Source organism: Vipera ursinii (assembly GCF_947247035.1).
Source record: "Vipera ursinii genome assembly, chromosome: 2".
Taxonomy (NCBI): domain Eukaryota; kingdom Metazoa; phylum Chordata; class Lepidosauria; order Squamata; family Viperidae; genus Vipera; species Vipera ursinii.
The window spans coordinates 195,726,142-195,741,199 of NC_139513.1; the positions used below are offsets into that span (position 1 = coordinate 195,726,142).

The window sequence follows — 15,058 nt, forward strand, 5'->3', positions numbered from 1 at the left end:
GCCAGTTAGCTGAGTACAGAGAAGTTTCCATCAAGTGGTGCTGGTTAGGAATATGTTATTACTCTTGCCAAAGCACAAATCCCCAATGGCACTTCAGTGATTGTCATAGTGAGATGTACTGCCTTCCATGTAGACCTCTTTATCCCTCTGTGGTATTCAGCTACCACATTGGGCTATTGAGAATTGCGTGGGCAGAGCCACTCACCAAGACAAAACATATTAAAATAAGTACAACCAACCTTAGAACTGACACAGAGTATACTGAAATGGCAGGTAGCTTCTGCCTTTTGGGATAGGCCACCAACAGCACAGTAAAAGAATAAGCAGTCAAGAAACACCCTGCCAACTAGTCCTCAATAGGGCAGCCATGAAGGCCTTAGAAAGATATCCAGATGTCATGATGTGATTACACCTACAAATTACATAATTACATAAACCATGGTATTCCCTGTGACACTCTAGAGAAGTGAAACTTGGACTTTGAAGAAACAGGAGAGGGAGAGTATTGATGCTTTTGAGCTTTGGTATGGGAGAAGAGAATCTTATGGGCAACCAAGAATACCAAGAAATGGATCATCAAACAAATCAATCCAGAGAATCAGTCTCAAATTATCCTATTTTGAATACATAATGCAAAGACTTCGCTTTCTGAGACAGACTGTAATGCCGGGAAAGGTGGAGGGAAAGAGAAGATGGTCACCGGGGAGCTGGAAGGATTCAGTTAGTGTAATGCGTGCACCATTGGAAGATCTGAAAGACCAGATTAGGGGGGAAAAAATCTATTGAGCTTGGTGGCATGCAATTAATTATTTCAATTTTAAAATAAAATCAAAAGATTGAAGGCTGTATTTCTGTAATGTTTACTGCCACCATAATTCTCTTAGGTTTATGCCAACTAAGCAATTTGTACATAAGTAGAAGATATTAATTTTGCAAAGGTATCAGCGCACTCTACTGTCGGTTGTCAAAACACCACGTGCTTGGTTTATTTTCTGTATTGAGCAATTTATACAGCTGATGTGGCCGAACTACAACTCCCAGCAATCCAAGTGGCTGGCCACCAAACACATATTGCACAGCAGAAAATTAGAAAAAATCGGAGTTCTTGCTCTTTCGAAATCATCCTTCGATTTTTTTTTCTCAAATTTGGAGTTGCCTTAATTTTGGAAGACCTGCCTACACGTCCGTAGAGAAAGAGTCTTCTACAGAGACCTAAGAGATTGGCTTTGATCTTGGTTACATGCTCAGTCAGTTCTGTAAAGTAAACTACTCTCTTAGCGCAGCTACGATTTGCCCTTGAGATCATACAACACCAAACTTATCTTTCTCATCCCGGCTTTATATCGCACACTTTATTTATTATTTATTTATTTATTTATTTGATTTATATACCGCCCATCTCCTGGAGGACTCAGGGCGGTGTACAGAGCAATAAAATAAAAATACATTAGATAAATAATTTTAAAACCCAAATCCATCAGGCCAGGCCGACTTTAAAGATAATTGCACAGGACCATTTTTAAAAATGGAGAATAATTTTTTTTAAAAAAAAATTGCTGTCGCCCTGAAAAAAAACATTGAAAAACCCGCTCCCTACGGAAGGATGGTCTTTTCTTCTTTTTAAATCTATGGTCAAAAGCACCCCATTGGATCTCGGTGGGTGAGTGAGTGAGTGAGTGTGCGCCTTTATCAGAGCATGCGCACTCTGTTAAAGAAGCCACTACTTCGCGTTTCGTGTAAGTACGGTGGCCGCGGGCGGTCGTGGGGTCGAAGGGTCTTCTCGGATTTTCTTGCTTTTCCCAAGCGGGACGCGCGAAGCGAAGATCCCGCGGGACCAAACTTACGTGGGGAAAGGAGCCCCGCGGAGTGAATAAACTGGCGGGTTGGGATGATGGTGGTCAAAGTAGGGTTGTGCCGAGAGGGAACCAATTTCTGTCCTTGCTCGCGTCTGTCACCGTGTTTGACGGGCGGCGCCTTTGCTTGAGAGGCGAGTTGCTAAATCTCCCTTGCTGATGCTAGCAAGGGGAAACAACAAAGAGCGGTGACATTTCCAAAGTGATAAAGGGAGCTGAACTGAGTTTGTGCGCTGAAGCCCACGTTATCAGTAGTGCCGCCTCTTAAGAAATAGATCAGGGGTCTTCAAACTTGGCCCTTTTATGACTTGTGGACTTCAACTCCCAGAATTCCTCAGCCAGCTTTGCTGGCTGAGGAATTCTGGGAGTTGAAGTCCACAAGTCATAAAAGGGCCAAGTTTGAAGACCCCTGAAATAGATGGTCAGGTTTTGCTTTTTTGGGGTGTGTGTGGAGGAATTCGACTTGCAGTCGAGCAGCCCATCAATCACCCATCCAAGCATTAATGCCATCCTCACCTCCTTCGACGTTTTGTTAAAATGTGGTAAAATTGATATTGAGTGGTCCTTTGGCTATCGATTTATGGCTCAACTACCGTACCTCTTCCCATTTTTAGATGAGTGGTTCTGAATCCGGCCATGGATCCAAGTGTTGCCAAAGGAGAAAAAAACGCACTCTCCGAGACCATGAGGGCAAAGATTGAGAGGAACCGCCAGCGGGCTTTGATGCTCAGGCAAGCTAGACTGGCGAACTGGCCCTACCCTTCTCCTGGCGAAGGTTTGCCGTATCCTGTTATTGTGTCATATAGGGGACAATATTTATTTTTTTTAATTTTTTTTATTTTAATTCCATTTATATCCCGCCCTTCTCCGAAGACTCAGGGCGGGATATAAATGGAATTAAAATAATAATAGTTTGTGCACTTTATAAGGAAGTCATATGAAGAAGACGATGTAGGGATGTTCTTAAAGACTTTCCCTAATAAAGTGTACATTCTGAGAAATTAAACAAGTTTATTGTAAAAAGGGTTGCCACCTTCTTTTGTAGTGAGTGCACAGAGAAGCAAAGCTTCTACTTTCATTGGACTTGCATTCACACCCTGCATTCCTGCATAATAATAAGGAAGGATGTTTGTGGAACGAGCTACGGAGAGGGATATTTTATTCAAAATGAAGAAAAAAATGCACATTGAAGTTATTGGCTTAATGTGCTGACTAAACCAAGCTGTTGTCATTCTGTATTATATTATTAGCATGATGGGCAAACCTAGCCAATTGAGCTTCGTTCAGTGAAATGTAATTACATAAACAGTGGCTTGGTAAATATATGGACTCACTCGTATCTTCCCAGTGTGTTTTATGAATTATATCTGTTGCATCTCAGTTTGAGATGGATATGAGATGTGTAAATGTATATATTTCAAGACTGATCTAAAAGTGTTGAAGCTGTTGAAGTCTAAAAATGTTGAAGTGTTGCAGTCTCTTCAGTGACTGAAAGTAGTTTATGTAATGAATGTTATGGAGTCATTTCAAAATAAAGTCATTTTATCTGTATAGATACACAAATTGTTATTTATCTTTACAGGCAGCTCAAAAGTTAAAGGACCTCCAAAGACAATAGATACAGGAGGAGGGTTTTTTCTGGAGGAGGAAGAGGAAGAAGAGAAAAATCGACACCAAACTGAGAAAATTGTGCATCCCCCTGGTAATTTGCTTTATTTTAATAAGTGCCTGAATAAGCAAGACATAGGACATTTTGGTCAAAAAGAGCCATATGTTTTGATTTTAGGTTCAGCATTGGTTAAATAAGAATATAAATTTGCTAATCTTAATCTAAAATTGACTGATAATTACAGTGAGTACGGATGGAGACAACAGATCTAGAGATTACCAGATTGGAATAAGTTGCACTATTGAGTCAAGAATTTCTTTAAATTTCTGGGCACCATACAAAGATTGAAATCAATAGTTACAGAACAATAACCCTTGTTATCCAAGGTAGAGTATCATAAAACCACATCAACAGCACAGCTCACCTGACCTGGAAAAGCTTAGTTCTAATAAGCAGTGCTTGTTTTTATCAAGGTTTATAGACAATAAAACACAATAAAATGTAATTTCCAAGATTCCAAAGCTTATTTTTTTTCTGTTGTATTTGCATTTGCTGTTATTGCCCCTTTACTAGTTTGGATAAATTTAACAGCTTGAATTGTCATTATTGTGCTTCCGTTCTTATTTTAATAGGGCCGGTATTAGAATTTGATTATCTAATCTGCGAAGAATGTGGGAAGGAATTCATGGACTCATATCTCATGAACCACTTTGACCTGGCAACATGTGATAATTGCAGGTATAGCGATTTTGTTTCTGTACTTTCAAGTCAGTTCTGACTCTTGGCAACTGTGTGGATTAAGAATGACTAAATAACTGGATTTAGTGCTTCATTTTCTTTTAGTATTGCAAAACTTTCTAGCTCGGTGTAAAAAAATAAATATTATAAACTTAATTTAAGTCCAGAGTCATTGGAGTTGTGCAGCATCAAATCAATCAATTAAAAAATATGACTTGTATAATCAAAAAAGAACAATCAAAAAATATTTTTAAATATATACCAGCCCCCCTTTTTACAGGCTTCCACACAAGGCTTGAAAAAAGGTGTGGCTTAGGAATTGATTTAAATCAGGCATGTCAAACACAAGGCCCGGGGGCCGGATTCGGCCCGCGAAGTGGTTTCATGTGGCCCACGAAGCCATCCTGGAAACAGTGAGGGAACGGCCCCCACTGCCTTGGCCCTGGCCCAGAGACCCTCCTCCTGCCAGAGACCCTCAGATCTGTCCCGCTCCTGCCCAGGCCCCCATAGGCACCCTTGATGCGAACGATGTAGAGCTGGCCACGCCCACCCAGTAGGCCATACGCACTCTAGCCACGCCCACCCGGTAGGCCATGCCCACCCTCGCCATACCCACCAGGCCCCCTGAGGGCAACCGCAATGCTAATGCGGCCCTCAATCAAATTGAGTTTGACACCCCTGATTTAAATGTTCTGTTCATTAAAGCAGTTAAAAAAATTTTCAGGTTCATGGGGAAGTCGGAAAAAAGAACTCTGTTTTTGTAAACTTTGAAGCTCTTTTTCCAAATAATTTTCAAGGCTTTTTTTTTTGGCACAGACGAACCTGATATCCAGTGTTCTTATCTTAAAATATGTTCCCCTGAACATAAAAATACAATGTTAAGCATTAGTTAGTGGTGTAACCTGCATATTATTTGATATATGCAAATACATAGAATGCATGTTCAGTTTGGATTGGGGTCTCATTTCAGAGATGTTGAAAACAAACATAAACTCTTAACAAGGACTGAAGCAAAGCAAGAGTATCTTCTGAAGGACTGTGATTTAGACAAGAGAGAACCAGTGCTTAGATTCATTCTGAAGAAAAATCCTCACAATCCACACTGGGGTGACATGAAACTTTATTTAAAACTACAGGTATTGAATCTTGTCCTCTTAATATTTTTTCTTCCAACGGTATGACTTCCCTGTATTCTAACGACATTCCAGTTTTTCTCTGGAGTTGGACATCTACAGTATGATTCAGCTATATGATCCAACTGTCTCTTTGATATATATAATTTTTGTTGCTGGTAGGTTACAAGTAGGAACCTGAATTATATCAGTGTGCCTTTCTAATGAGGGAAGGCCTTTTGATTCAGTGTAGTTTTCTATCAACGGGGGAGGGAAGGGGTGTACCAAAAATTTGAGGAACTCTTTGAAACAGTGTGGCAAATGGTGCCAGCTGAGAGACATCATTAGAGATAACCCTCTGTAATTTACCATTAAATTACCAATATAGTTTAATATATATACTAAGGAGGGATTCATTTCCTATTTCCTAAAAGAAAAAGGTCCAGCCTCTCTCATTGCTACTTCCACGGTCTTTCTGAATCTGTTGCACGGATTGCCATGCTGTTTCCCACAAGCATTCATTTCTATTGTTGTATCGTCAGAAAAAGTAAATGGGACTGCTTCTTTGTATAAATTGCTATTCTTCAATGAAAAGAATCTTCTTAAATAAGACAACCCTTTCCCCACAGATAACGAATGAAATTAGTACCAAAAGAAGATAGCACTATATTCTTTGCTGAAGAGAGCTAGCCGAGAACAAGAGCCCTTGTTGGTTGTACTGCAGCCAACCCAAAGATGGGGCTTGGACATTACGACGTATAAGGTTTTCCTTAAGATGGTCTTTTTTTCCCAGGGTTGCAAAATTCCAGGAGGCAACACATACAGAAAATCTTTTGTTACCAGCTAATGTCTCCCCAAGGGACGCGGTGGCTCAGTGGGTTAGGACGCTGAGCTTGTCGATCAGAAGGTCGGCAGTTTGGCAGGTCGAATCCCGAGTGCCGCATAACAGAGTGAGCGCCTGTTACTCGTCCCAGCTTCTGCCAACCTAGCAGTTTGAAAGCACATAAAAATGCAAGTAGAAAAATAGGGACCACTACGGTGCGTCTTTGGCGTCTAGTCATGCCGGCCACATGACCACGGAGACGTCCTCGGACAAGCGCTGGCTCTTCGGCTTTGAAACGGAGATGAGCACCGGCCCCTAGAGTCGGAAATGACTAGCACGCATGTGCAGGGGAACCTTTACCTTTTACTTAATGTCTCCCCAGGCTTTTGTAGCCTAGAAACAGTTGCCCTAGCTGATCTAACCATTTATTTCTAGTCCCCTAAATCTTATTCAAATGATGCTTGGTATTTACAGGTAATTCAACGCTCACTTGAAGTTTGGGGTAGTGAGGAAGCATTGGAAGAAGCTAAAGAAAACCGCCAAGATAGCAGAGAGAAGATGAAGCAGAAAAAATTTGATAAAAAAGTTAAAGGTAAATGTAAACCTCCCTGTCCCTTCCTCCTGCAGGACAATGCACTAGTCTCCACAAACTAGCTTTCTTTCAAACAACGTTCTTGGATTCCACTCAGACCCAGCATATTTGGCTCAAAAGTAAAAATGTCGAGTTGATGCAACTGTTTACAGCAGTGCTTTTCTTTTCTTTTCTTAGTCCCTTTGAGTCGATGTTGACTCTTGGCAATTGCCCGGAAAAGCCCTTGCAACAAAGATTTCAAAAGTGGTTTGCCATTGCCTCCTTCCCTTGGCTGAGTGAGAGAGACTGGCACAAGGTCACCCAGCTGCCTTTGTGTCTAAATCAAACTAGAACTCAAGTCTCATATTAGTGCTTATTTTTCAAAAAGGAAAAGGGAAGCTAATGGGGGGCGGGGGAGAGCTTAAAAAAGATGGCAGAACTGTGAGGTAAATTGGAATTCTGCAAGTAGCCAATCCACCCACCCCACCCCACACATACACACAACCAGCCAGCTTTACTGCACTCATCATACTCTTGTTGACTGATGCCCCACTGGCTGAAAGATGAGGGGCTTAATGTATGAAATCCAGAGAAAGAGTTACATCCTTTTGTGACTGCTTTTTGTGATCACTATCATCTATCTCAAGAGTCCCCAACTCCCGGTCCGTCGACCAGTACTGGGCCACGACATACCAGCAACTGGTCAACACAAACAAGCAAAGCCATATCTGAGGGATGCAGGCAGCACACAAAACCATGCACTTTCTGGTCCGCGGAAAAAACTCTCCACGGAACCAGTTCTTGGTGCCCAAAAGTTTGGGGACCTCTGATCTTATCTAATGGACTTTAAAAATCACTCTAGATTCATTCCAATTCCATCTGCACATTCACTTTCAAAAACAGAACATTAATGAAAATAATGAGGATTTACTCCCTAGTTATGTTTTGGAATACAATACTCCCATTGAGCACATACAGAGTGTCACTGGGATTCATTTTTTTATTTGTGTGTTTGTGTGTGTGTGTTTTAATTACTGTGCTCCTTATTTCTATTGTATTAGAATTACGGCGAGCTGTAAGAAGTAGTTTATGGAAAAAAGACACAAGTATCCACCAACATGACTATGGAGCTGAAGAAATGATAGATGATGATACGTACAGAAAGATCTGCAGCACATGTGGTCATGAATTAACCTATGAAAAGATGTAGAACGATTTGGATTTATGTTCAATGAATTTTTGTATTCAAGTGTTTATATAATTGATACGGCATATCGTATAATTGATAATGGCATATTCTTTCTGGCCTACTTTGCATACCCTAACCATTATCCAGAAATAAGAACTGAAAATCTGGTAGAAAAGAGGCATAATGATAATCCTTTTATAAAAATGTTACATTTATTGAATAAAAATATTTAACTGCATAATACTTACACAGTTAAATGCTTATCTGTTATCATTGCATGCATTCTTAACATTTTTCATATATATATCTACAGTGATTGGTGGGTTAGAAAAACACGTTCCAATTTTGAAGATCGTACAGAGAACATAATACACCATAGTGTGGTTTGTGTCATTTTGATTTAGTGTCATTTCAACATAGTCACAGACCTCTTAAGACCCCAAACCTCAAATTGAGCCATGTATTGCCATAGAGAATGCTACTGGGAGGGTTGAAGATTTGCTAGGAATGTACAGTACAGCTGACCAAATTATTTGAGACCTTGTAGTATAGCAGTATAGAGTTTAAACTGCTGTGTTTCTCTGAAAATAAAACCCGACCAGAAAATTATGCCTAGCATGGTTTTTCAGGATGCTCGTAATATAAGCCCCCACAACCAAAATAAGCCCCAGTTAAGATCAACAGCCAGAGGGAGGCATTTAGTATTGTGATTGCGAGTGTGTGTGTGTGTGTGTGTGTGTGGCTAGCTCCATGTCGCTTGCATCTGAGGGGGCACCTGTGGGGGCCCGGGTGCGGGATCCATAGGTCTCTGGGGGAGGGGGCTGGGACCCTTCCCTAAGATGCCTCAGCTCCAGCCAACAGCCAGCCCTGTGCCTTCGGAAGCCAGCCCGGGACTTACGAGTTCTTGCTGTGACCTGTGCAGCCAGAAGCTCCCCATAACAACCAACCAGAGGAAGATTTCTTCACACATAACCCCTTGCCTTTTTTTCTCCCTGAGCAATTGCCATTGGCTCTTTCGCAGACTGCAGAAGGGCTTCCTCAGCCATCTGTTCTTCCCTGGATCAATTTCAGAAGCTGCCGCCTCCACCACTGTCACTTCCTTCTGCCTCTTGCAAGCTAGTTGCAAGGACGATGGAGAGGGGAGGGCACCAGGGAAGGTGACAGTGGGGACGGCTTCAGAGCCCGGCATCAGCATCACCACCCCCTCACTCCATGGGTTTACCAGGACAGCTGCTTGGAGGCGGCAGCAGTGCTGGCAGAACACGCCCTTCACACGAGAGAGTAATGCAGACAGGTGGGGGCAGCCAAAGGATCGGGCGGCAACGCCTACCCTGCCCTGTGTGGCTTCAGCAGGTACCTGGCAGGTGGAGTGAGATGGGCAGGTGAGTGAGCGGGCCCTGCAGCCAGGCCAACCCCACCCCACCATCTGGCTTGCCTCACAGTGGCGGCACCAGCAGCAGGCAGAGGTAGAGGTCCGGTGACCCAGCCCGCCAGATGTGCCCTGGTGCATCTGGTGGGCCGGATTGCGTGCCTTCCCCCCCACGCCTCTGCCTTCGCCTGATGCTTGGAGGGCTGGCCCAGCAGTCACAGCTCTCTGACTCATCTGCACTGCACAGGCTGCACAACCCAACAGTGCACTGGCCAAGGGGCCAGCAGGCTGCAGCTGCTGCCTGACACCATTAGCTCCTGCGTGCTCACAGCCTCCTGTACATGAAAAAAAGTAGGTCATCACCTGAAAATAAGCCCTAATGGATCTTTTGGAGCAAAAATAAATATAAGACCCGGTCTTATTTTCAGGGAAACATGGTATTAATATTATGGCACTGGAAGTCTCCCTACCTAGTTCTCGTTAAAAGGAACACATTATTTGGAGGGAAAACATCTGGGCCTTGGATATATTGGTAAATGAATAGACTTTAGTAGTCTGTGAACTTATTTTTCATTTACTGGCTGGATGTCATTAGCAATTCATTGTGCTGTCTTGCCTAGTAACAATAAATGGAAATACCAAGAACCCAGTAATACAGCTCTGAGCTGTATATATTTTCTACTATTAAGAATAGGCCCTTAAGTAACTCTCAAGTTTCTTACTCTCATTGATAACAATATTGACATTGATAACAATATTGGCAAAGCCAGCCTTAATCTAATGATTTGGCTCATCCAATTTATGAGTCAACACAAATAAATGAAAAGAAGCACAACAGTCCTGGTTGTCTTCTTGTCGATGAAACAAAAATACACTTTCTCCATAGTAATCAGACAATCTTTCTGCTATGGAAGGCAGATCAGGCTAGTTGATAGCTTGATATTAAGTCACTTAATGCAACTTATATCTGCATTACAAATGAGCAGCACAAATTGTTGCTTCAGTAATTGTGTTTCTATACTGTGTGACCCAAAATAAGCACATTAGACCAATATAAAAAACATGTTGTATTTCAATTATGTTTCACACAATCATGATAATTCATTTTGATAGCAAACATACCCAAAGGTTCTTTGCAGACCTGGCCATTTAAATATTCATATATTTGAGACCTCAGTTTCTTACGGAGCTTTGAGCATTATTACCACCAGAAAGGACATCTTCAGACAGAGACGTATGTTTTGAGACTTGTTTCACATTATTATGGAACCCGTTGCATAATGTGCAAGGGATAAACAAAGAGCCACGTTTATTTATTGTCTTCTATTTTTAACTTTTATACCAATAATAGGAGGGCACAAAAAGGATGCTATGGCAGAGTCCACATTCAATCCATTTCAAATTTAGAAATCCACGCATTATTCTATCCCAAACCTCCAGAAGTCATAACTAGCATAAGGCCCCTACCACTGAAAATTTGAGCACTGTGTAGCTAATTTAGCACAGCACTGTCAGATTATTATTTTTTTCCTTTCTTTCCCATCAAAGTTTTCATCTTAAACTTAATAAGATGAAATTAAGTCCTATACCAAAATAAAAAAGTTATTCAGGCCTGCAGTGCACAAAACTGCTGAAATACAGCCAGTATGTGATGATCCAATTCTGCTGTAAATAGAAGGTTCTCCAAGGTCACCATGTACTGTTGGATGATCTGATGATGCTAAGACACAAAAAAGCATTTCGGTTAAGTTTGGAAATGATGTAGCACCTTAAATAAAAAAAAACATTGCATCTTTCTAAAAGTTTAATATTTTGTTTGTACTTGCCACCTGTGGCTTAATATTGCAAGTTCGATTTGTATGATTGGTACCGCACAAGTATGCTGTACGCTATGTGCAACTCAAGTCAACACAACTAAAAACAGAACCTGGTCGGGAACAATCAGAAAAAACCAGAGTGGACAATCTTAAATGTGAAATCCAGCATCCTATGAAGCCGTAGGTTTATAGCACACTAACTGCTTTTACACAGAAATGAAAGATTAAATGGTCATTACAAAATATGATTTACTTAATGTCTATCAGCCCACCACTTCCAGAGCACTGTAAAATGAAGGCAATAAAAATACCGTATAAAATAAAAAGAAATTAGAAACAGAAATACATAAACTTGAACTTCAGAAATCCATCTCCAGCTACAAACCTGTACAAATAAAACCAAGTCTTAATTTAATCCACGTAAAACTTTGTCTAAGAGAGCTTTCTGTAATCATGCCACTACCACTGTCTAATGGTTATGGGACGGCCATCTAATCTTAGATGACAAATTTGAATCTTGCATTTATTTGGTCATTTAGAATCTTCAGTGAAAGACCCAGGGCTTCGGAGGCATATGTAATAAAAGCCAATCCCGGTAATTAAAGGTTTTAGAGACAGTAACAATCGCAGTTGGGTCCAGCATGGGACTTGACAGAAAGTTTGGAACTATTAGCTAGACTACCTGCGTGCTCCTGATTAGCTAAGGTTTCTCAGAAGATGGTGTGTGGTTGGATCCTGGCAAGGTTGACTCCATTCTCAAAAGAAAGTGGTGGAACCACTGACGAAAAAAAAAAAAAGGTAATGTTGCCTCAAGAAGCCACTGCTGAATTTGATTGTTTTGGGGTAACTTTAAACTTGTCTCCAATCTTCTCTTCTTGGGGAAGGTTGTTGAGAAAGTGGTTCTACTTCAGCTTCATAGATACCTTTGATCACAGAATTCTTCTAGGTTTCGGAGATTAGAAGTGGAAGGCAGTTCCGCCTTGCTCATCCACCTTCCTCACAAGGTTGGTTTCAGTCAGGGGAGAGAGATCTAATCCACAGCATTTTATCTGCAGGGCTCCTCAGGATTTGGCACTCTCCCCATTTCTATTTAATATCTACGTGAAGCTGTTGGGTGAGGTCATCTGACCGCGCAGTCTGGGGTATCAAATTGTGTGCTAAGGATACTCAGCTCCACACCTCTGTTGTTGGCCTACCAACGGATGCCGCTGGTGGTTCTATCAGAGAGTCTGGAGGCTGTGGCTGGGGAAGAATAGGATTTGGCTCAACCCTGGCAACATTAAATGGCTGTGAGTCTTCAGGCCCCTTGGATCAAGAAACAGACTCCACATGAAGACTAGAACTAGATAGATACACTATAAACTGAATCTTGCAAGTCTGATTCTGCTTTACCTTCCCTTCCTTTGGGGCCCTCCCACTGAATCAGGGAACAGTGTCCTGAGCTGCTTTGATACACTATTTTGTTTCCCAGAACTTATAGCGTCCTTCTGACAAATTGCGAGAGGGGCACTTGCTTCCAGAATGTGACCCGCTTCCAGGATTGCGTGAAGAGCCTCAGTAGGCCACGTGTTGCCTCACTGGGTACTGATAACGCAGTGGGTAGAATGCAGTATTGCAGGTTAATTCTGCTGAATCCTAGCAGTTCGATTCTCATCAGCTCAAGGTTGACTCAGCCTTCCATCCTTCCATGATCAGTAAAACGAGGACCCAGATTGTTGGGAGCAATATGCTGACTCTGTAAACCGCTTAGAGAATGCTGTAAGGCACTGTGAAGCGGTATATAAGTCTAAATGCTGTTGCTATTGCTACTCTTTCAGAAAATCAATCTCTGGAAAAGTAAATGGAGCAAGGAATGAGGCCAGGGGGGAGGCCCAAAGCCTCTGAGACCTGGGGAGGCTGGACTGGGGAGGGAACATAGGGAGATGGAGGCTGTTGCAGCATCCTTGCTGTCGGTCACATTGCCAAGTGTCCCCAATTTAATCATGTGATTGTGAGGATGCTGCAACAGCTGTAACTTTGAGTACAAGTCTTAGATCCCTTTGTTCAGCACCAATGTAATTTCAAACAATTAATGAATGGTTGCAAATCAAGGACTACCTCTGTTGGGTTTGGTCTTCCCTACTATCATAGGTTTCTGATGTCTTGTTGACTTACTCTTTGTATTCTTTTCTAATGTGTTAGCTGCATACAGTCACTTCTGTGAGATGGGCAGCCATATAAATTGATTAAATAAATACTAGCAAAATGAGATTACTAAAATGTCCCAAATAGCAGATATATTTTGCATTGACTGAATTTCTAATGAAGAAAAAGGACTTTGGTCTGATCTTAAATGCCAATGTCGATCTAGAAAGTGCTATGACTTTAATTAGTAGCTGGACACATTCATCTCAGAGAGATATTCACCGGCTTCTCCTCGGTATCTGTATGCAGCAAATAATTCTACAAATCACTTAGCACACGCACAAACAACTTTATCTAAGAAAACAACAAAAATAGTATAGCTAAAATCCAAGTTCAATTTGGGCCAATAGTGAACAAAAATGCTACAATATGACAAGATCCTGTTGAGGCTTTTGAATCAAGCCGCTACGAAGAAATTGCCAATCAGTGGTGCAAAGATGGATTTCCAGATAATCTCACTTCCAACAACCACGTGCATTCTGAGATAGGTAAGACTTGCCTGTAAGAAGATCTGCTGCAGCCTCTCTATACAGTTCTTGTACCAAGGTGTAGTTACATCAATGCCTCCTGCTTCACTTCGTGCTAAATGCTCTGTTAGGATCATAATGAAACGCTGGAAGGAATAAACAAGGTGAAATTATTGACCTTGGATTCACAGTCGGCAAGATTACTTTTCTTTCGAGTAAGGGTTAAAAGCGTCTCTGAATTAAGCAGGGAATAATTGAGTACAGAATGACAGCATTGGCAAACGTGGACTCACTAGCCCTGGACTTACAACCACAAGTAAGCCCAAAATTTCTTTTGCTAAGTGAGACAGTAATTCAGTGAATTTTGCCCCTTTTTATGACTTTTCTTGCCACAGTTGTTAAGTGAATCACTGCAGTTAAGTTAGTAACATGGTTGTTAAATGAATCTGGCTTCCCCATTGACTTTGCTTGTCAGGAGATTGCAACAGGTGATCACAGTGACCCTGGGACACTGCAACCGTCACAAATGTGAACCAGTTCCCAAGCATCCAAATTTTGATCATGTGACCACGGGGGATGCTGCGATGATTGCGAGCGTGAAAAATATCCACAAGTCACTTTTTCCAGTGACATTGTAACTTCGGTCACTAAATGAACTGCTGTAAGTCAAGGATTACCTGCCGTTATTTTCAACAACTTTTTTTTTAAAATTCCATTTATATCCCGCCCTTCTCCGAAGACTCAGGGCGGCTTACAAGCTTAGCAGTAGCCTTCATTCTATGTATATGCCTGCTTATTAGGGCTTTCACACACCCCCAAGTGGCATTATTACAAAGTCAGCTTAATTGCCCCCAACAATCTGGGTCCTCATTTTACCTACCTCGGAAGGATGGAAGGCTGAGTCAACCTTGAGCCTGGTGGGACTCGAACCTGCACTAATTGCAGGCAGCTGGTGTTACTTAAGGAGGCATTAGCCCACTGCTCCACCAAGGCTCTTCAAATGCACAGAATTTTAATTTAGAACCTTACGAAGCAGAAACACTTGTTCTAGAATTTTGCAGCCATGCTAATATTTTAAGATTGCCCTTTTCACTGGCCCATCAATATGGTCCCTGCTTTTACCTGAAATATTACAAGGAAGAGGTTTTTTTGTTCACTTTGAGCTGATTCAACTTTTTCTTGCAAACGTTCGATCTGCTCTTTAAGGGGCCAATTTCCCCTCTCATTGCTTCGGACATCATCACGCTGGAGGGAAAGGGTTGAAATGTAAACGGTAAGAGCACAAAAGAAGAGAAAGCAAAAACATCAAGGGTGGGACTTTTGTTC

The 15,058-nt window shown here is 41.7% G+C and overlaps 2 protein-coding genes across 7 annotated transcripts in view; one reads left to right on the forward strand and one right to left on the reverse strand.

Annotated features, from left to right (window-relative positions):
• The first annotated feature begins 1,756 nt into the window (after positions 1–1,756).
• Positions 1,757–10,127, forward strand: XPA (XPA, DNA damage recognition and repair factor). 3 transcript variants are annotated; one of them, XM_083355081.1, is made up of 7 exons: positions 1,757–1,987; positions 2,468–2,628; positions 3,436–3,555; positions 4,095–4,200; positions 5,171–5,336; positions 6,610–6,727; positions 7,768–10,127. In XM_083355081.1, the coding sequence occupies exons 2-7, from the start codon at positions 2,490–2,492 to the stop codon at positions 7,914–7,916; spliced, it is 798 nt and encodes a 265-aa protein (XP_083211207.1). In that variant the 5' UTR covers positions 1,757–1,987; positions 2,468–2,489; the 3' UTR covers positions 7,917–10,127. The 3 variants fall into 3 exon arrangements, with proteins under 3 accessions (XP_083211207.1, XP_083211206.1, XP_083211208.1); XM_083355082.1 differs by having other exon boundaries at positions 1,796–1,882; XM_083355080.1 differs by having other exon boundaries at positions 1,757–2,628.
• Positions 10,128–10,318: 191 nt separating this feature from the next.
• The window catches only part of LOC310635793 (nuclear cap-binding protein subunit 1), a 35,586-nt gene continuing 30,846 nt past the window's right edge, over positions 10,319–15,058 (reverse strand). For all 4 annotated transcript variants that reach the window (XM_083355077.1, XM_083355076.1, XM_083355078.1 and 1 more), the window contains 3 exons: positions 14,855–14,977; positions 13,765–13,878; positions 10,319–10,984 (listed from right to left, as the gene is read on the reverse strand). In XM_083355077.1, the coding sequence (XP_083211203.1) occupies positions 10,871–10,984; positions 13,765–13,878; positions 14,855–14,977 (351 nt within the window). In that variant the 3' untranslated portion in view covers positions 10,319–10,870. The remainder of the gene's footprint in view (positions 10,985–13,764; positions 13,879–14,854; positions 14,978–15,058) is intronic.

Excerpts from the sequence above, each read along its gene's own strand:
- XPA (XM_083355080.1), top strand. The coding sequence starts at position 2,490 with ATGGATCCAAGTGTTGCCAAAGGAGAAAAAAACGCACTCTCCGAGACC. Across the intron at positions 5,337-6,609 it reads AACTTTATTTAAAACTACAG|GTAATTCAACGCTCACTTGA; the intron begins GTATTGAATCTT and ends TGGTATTTACAG. Across the intron at positions 6,728-7,767 it reads ATTTGATAAAAAAGTTAAAG|AATTACGGCGAGCTGTAAGA; the intron begins GTAAATGTAAAC and ends CTATTGTATTAG.